At 48.4% G+C, this 4,954-nt stretch overlaps 1 protein-coding gene across 3 annotated transcripts; it reads left to right on the plus strand.

The window, feature by feature from the left end:
- Positions 1–519: 519 nt before the first annotated feature.
- DPPA5 (developmental pluripotency associated 5) lies at positions 520–2,742 on the plus strand. Of its 3 annotated transcripts, XM_045391136.3 has the most exons (5): positions 520–730; positions 1,358–1,446; positions 1,528–1,707; positions 1,810–1,895; positions 2,146–2,742. In XM_045391136.3, the coding sequence occupies exons 2-5, from the start codon at positions 1,440–1,442 to the stop codon at positions 2,170–2,172; spliced, it is 300 nt and encodes a 99-aa protein (XP_045247071.1). In that variant the 5' UTR covers positions 520–730; positions 1,358–1,439; the 3' UTR covers positions 2,173–2,742. The 3 variants fall into 3 exon arrangements, with proteins under 3 accessions (XP_045247071.1, XP_045247070.1, XP_005552617.1); XM_045391135.3 differs by lacking the exon at positions 520–730 and having other exon boundaries at positions 1,284–1,446; positions 2,146–2,739; XM_005552560.5 differs by lacking the exons at positions 520–730; positions 1,810–1,895 and having other exon boundaries at positions 1,284–1,446; positions 2,146–2,724.
- The last annotated feature ends 2,212 nt before the right edge of the window (positions 2,743–4,954 follow it).

Consider the following 4,954-nt stretch of genomic DNA (forward strand, 5'->3'; position numbering starts at 1 on the left):
GTGCTGGGATTACAGGCTTGAGCCACCGCGCCCGGCCGACCTTATCTTACATAATTGTAGTACACTTATCCCACTCTAGAAGTTTCTAAATTTTAGAAGTTTCTAATACTACTTTGAAACATAGGGCATATTACAATTTCCTTCATTGTCCTGAAATGCACCTCCAATCTTTGATTCAGAATTATTTGAACTATGCACACAGCATTTAGTGTCTCTTTAGTAAATTAATAAAACAGTCCTCTTTTTGTTTTCAGATATTGAACCAGAAGTCCATTTGTCCCATTATTGGTGATGCTAACTTGGGTTAACTAGTTCCTCAACAGTCTTCATCTGATAGTTTTAGCTATTGATGATCATTTTCTAAATTAACTATACTGGTGATTGCAAAAGAACCCATAGTTTGTGTGTGTGTGTGAAGAGGTCTGCCTTAAGAAACCGTAAATAATGTACAGCTGAGGGGGTATTAGGTGTTACTAGGACTGGAAATGCCAGCTTAATCACCATCTGTAAAGCCATAAAACAGTGAAATCACACTCTCATCGAGTGAATCCAGTGCATCGCTCCAAACACTATGTTTAAAAAACGAATAAACCAAATTTATTTACAGACGAGCCAGAAGCCTGGACCGGTTTTGGCCGGAGTGCGCAGGCAGGGCCCAGGCGAGCTTTGAAATCCGGGTAGGTTCAAAGGCTCTAGAGCCAGGGGCTTGGAGGAACGCTAATCCCTTCAGGTAAGACAATCAATTTCCGAATTTCGGGTTTCTCTTTTGTTCAATGGCAAGAGTTCCTCCAGAGCTCCAGGGACGTTCTCCGGGTCGCCAGCAAAGTGGAGCCGCGGGTCCTGCTCCTTACGGCCGAGGGGATACGGACCCTTCTTTGGAACGTGTGAGGCAGGAACTCCATTCGGCAGCTACTGGGTGGTCCTCGCACCATCAAGCCGGAACGCCCGCTTTCCGAAGTTCAGGTCCCACCGGTTGTTCCCTAGGGGAAGGGTCAAGAGCGCCCTGCCCCCAGCCATTCCCAAGCCCATGGGATTCTGGTGCGAAAGACACAGGTCAATGCAGGTGGAAACCCTAGTTAACTTGGAGACAGCTGGGCCCGGGTGAGGCTCTCCCGAAGTCGCGGGAAGCGGAGGAGATGGCAACCCGCTGGACCGCAGCCAGGGCGGCCGGGCGCGGACCCAGGGTCCTGGCCTGAGTCCTGGCTCGGATCGGGGGGCGGGGCCGGGCCGGGGGCGGGGCCACCAGGTGCGAGGCTTTACCAGCCCTGAGGCTCGGCCCGCGTGGGAAGGCCTGGCGTGCGCTGGAGCGTGGTTTTGGTTCTGAGGGTCATAAGATGGGAACTCTCCCGGCACGTAGAAATATCCCGCCGTGGGTGAAAGTTCCCGAAGACCTGAAAGATCCAGAGGTGTTCCAGGTCCAGACGCGGCTGCTGAAAGCCATGTTTGGTGAGTGTGCCCAGTACTGGCGGGCTGCCCCGGCTCGGGAGTCTCCGCCGGCCCGGGGCTCTCACCTCTTTCCCCCAACAGGCCCGGACGGATCTCGAATCCCTTACATCGAGCAAGTGAGCAAGGCCATGCTCGAGCTGAAGGCTCTGGAGTCTTCAGACCTCACCGAGGTCGTGGTTTACGGTTCCTATTTGTACAAGCTCCGGACCAAGTGGATGCTCCAGTCCATGGCTGAGTGGCACCGCCAGCGCCAGGAGCGAGGTGAGAGGCCCGGGGACTGGGTACGCGGAACACAGGCTCGCGAGGGCCGCTTCGCGCCTCTCCTTCAGCGTTCTCCTCTTTCTCCTCTCTCTTGCTCACCAGGGATGCCCTTGGCGTCTGGGCCTTCCCGAGACCCCTTTGGGAGTGGGGGCCCCAGAGTGCCGGCCGTCGGTCTTGGAGACCCAAGGGTGAGACTAATGAGAGGCGGCCGATGCTGGACCCACTGGGCAGGGTTATCTGAGCTATCTTAACCGTCTCCTTGCCCCCTTCAGTTTCTTGGAGAATGTTCGAATGGGCCGAGTAGGTTCGGTTTACCAGGTCAGGCCCAGAACGCCTGGATCAGAAGTCCCAGAAACGAACCCTGAAAGAGGCGGAGAACAGTCCGGGCGCTTACTATCTTCCCCCAGACTCACGCCGTTGTTGCTATTTCTGGTGCAGGGATGCTCAAACTTGCGGAAGCCATGACTGCCCTCGAACTAGGCCCTTGGATGAAGTGAACCAGCTTCCAGCCAATGCAATGAAGGCCAGGATGCAGAGATTAGGTTGTGGCCAGAGCTGGAGTGATTCCTTCAGCTTGGTTTAAAATCTGCTCCAGCCTAAAGAGTTAAGGAAAACGATCTGTTTAGGGGTCTCTGCCCTTAGCTCTGAGTCTTGTTATGAATATCTCTTTGATGGTTGCCAATAAAAAAAAAGTGGTTTTTTTTTTCATTTTTTCTCATTTTAAAAAATAAGAGTTCTTTGTAGTGACATGGATGCAGCTGGAAACCATCATTCTCAGCAAACTATCACAAGAACAGAAAACCAAACACTGCATGTTCTCACTCATAGGTGAAAATTGAACAATGAGATCACTTGGACACGGGAAGGGGAACATCACACACCGGGGCCTATTATGGGGAGGGCGGAGGGGGGAGGGATGGCATTGGGAGTTATACCTGATGTAAATGACGAGTTGATGGGTGCTGACGAGTTGATGGGTGCAGCACACCAACAGGGCACAAGTATACATATGTAACAAACCTGCACGTTGTGCACATGTACCCTAGAACTTAAAGTATAATAAAAAAAGTCAAAAAAAAATAAGAATAAAGTTTTAAATAAGTTGATAGTTCAGTATGGTTGGATTGTAGGTACTACCTTTAAATATCTCTGAAGCACAGCTGAGGTGTGGACCTGAGCTTAACCCTTAATTGAAAACCTCCAAAGACAAAAGGAGGGTCGAAAGGCACACTTGGCTAGGGTCCTGAGATGCAGCACTGAACTAAAAACCTGTGGGAGATGGGATGATTGCCTCAAGTGACCTGGACTCACTTGAAAACAACCTTATAATAGGTTGATATTTTGTATATAAGCTGAAAAGCAAATGTCTCCAACAACAATATGGGAAGTCAGGACCATTGTCAGTGTAGCAGGTTTTGTGTGTGTGTTTTTGTTTTGTTTTCTTTTTTTCTTTTCTTCTTTTTTTTTTTTTTTGGAGACGAGTTTCGCTCTCATCTCCCAGGCAATGGAGCGATCTCGGCTCACTGCAACCTCCCCCACCCCCAAACCCAGGTAGTCTAGCTGCTGTCCGTTTCTTACAACACTATCCTTAACCAGTATGTACTATACCATATTGCCCCTCTTAAGAACAAAAAATCAACATCCCTGCCTTGGAGTTTAAATATTAGGAGTAGAGAGGAGGAAAATGAGCAGCTAACACTATCAGTTGAGTTTATAAATGCCATAAAGAAAAAACAAAGCAGGTTAAGCTAGGTTTTTGTATTTTTTAGTAGAGACGGGGTTTCACCATGTTAGCCAGGATGGTCTCGATCTCCTGACCTCGTGATCCACCCGTCTCAGCCTCCCAAAGTGCTGGGATTACAGGCTTGAGCCACCGCGCCCGGCCGGGCATTATTTCTTGAATCTGTGAATTACAGGCTATTCATGCTCTACTGCAGGACTGGAGTAGACTCATCTATTCCAGGTTCTGAGCAAGGAGGGACTCCAGCTTCCAGTCCTATCCTCTAAGGTTCTCATCATTGAAGACTCAAAGAGGGAAGGCCATGAGTCTTGTAAATGCATTGTTTTCCTACCCCCTGGAAGTCCCGGGTGCAGTTTCTGGGACCATTAGATGCCATACCGCTTGTGGGTCCCTGAGAAGACAAAGGTATGTTTGGCATACTATTGAGGTTTATTTGGAGTGGAGACCAAGGGATCAGTCATATACCCTGTTGGCATTTTGACCCTCCTCCCACCCCAGCCCTGAGAACTGTGCCTGGAAGGTCCTAGACCACTCAGCCTGGCTCCTGCTCAAGATTTTGAAGGAAAACCAGGCACGGTGGCTCACGCCTGTACTCCCAGCACTTTGGGAGGCCAAGGCAGGTGGATCATGAGGTGAGGAGTTCAAGACAACCTGGCCAACATGATGAAACCCCATCTCTACTAAAAATACAAAAATTAGCTACGTGTTGTGGCGGGCACTTGTAGTCCCAGCTACGTGGAAGTCTGAGGCAGGAGAATCGCTTGAACCGGGGAGGCTGAGGTTGCAGTGAGCTGAGGCTGTGCTGCTACACTCCAGCCTGGGTGACAGAGAGACTCCGTCTCAAAAAAAAAAAAGAATTATCTGGGCCCAGTGGCACATGCTTGTAGGCCTAACTACTCAAGAGGCTGAGGCAGGAGGTTCGCTTGAGTTCAGGAACTTGGGGTTACAGTGAGCTATGATCGTACCAGTGCATTCCACCCTGGGCGAAAGGAGACTGTCTCAAAAAAAAAAAAAAAAAAAAAAAAAAAAACGAAAGTGATGGAAGTCTCCCTCCTATCTCATTTTATATTCATACATTTCCTACTTCCCAGAAATAAGCAATATTTTCTTGAATGTCCATTCAAGAGTTTTAAAATAAATGTAAATATAAGGAATTATACGTGTAGATTATTTTCCCTCCTTTACAGCTGGGTATTATTCCATTTAATTCCATTTAATTCTCTACAAAATGACTTTTGAGTTTATTCCCAATCTTTTGCATTTACAAAGGTGAGAGGAATACCTTGAATACTTTTTTTTTCTATTTTTTTTTTTTGAGACAGAATTTTACTTTTGTCACAGGCTACAGTGCAATGGCGCAATCTCGGCTCACTGCAACCTCTACCTCCTAGGTTCAAGTGATTCTCCTGCCTCAGCCTTCTGAGTAGCTGGGATCACAGGTGTGGGCCACTACACACTGCTAATTTTGTATTTTTAGTAGAGACAGAGTTTCACCATATTGGCCAG

The sequence above is a fragment of the Macaca fascicularis genome, chromosome 4 (genome assembly GCF_037993035.2).
Source record: "Macaca fascicularis isolate 582-1 chromosome 4, T2T-MFA8v1.1".
Classification (NCBI taxonomy): domain Eukaryota; kingdom Metazoa; phylum Chordata; class Mammalia; order Primates; family Cercopithecidae; genus Macaca; species Macaca fascicularis.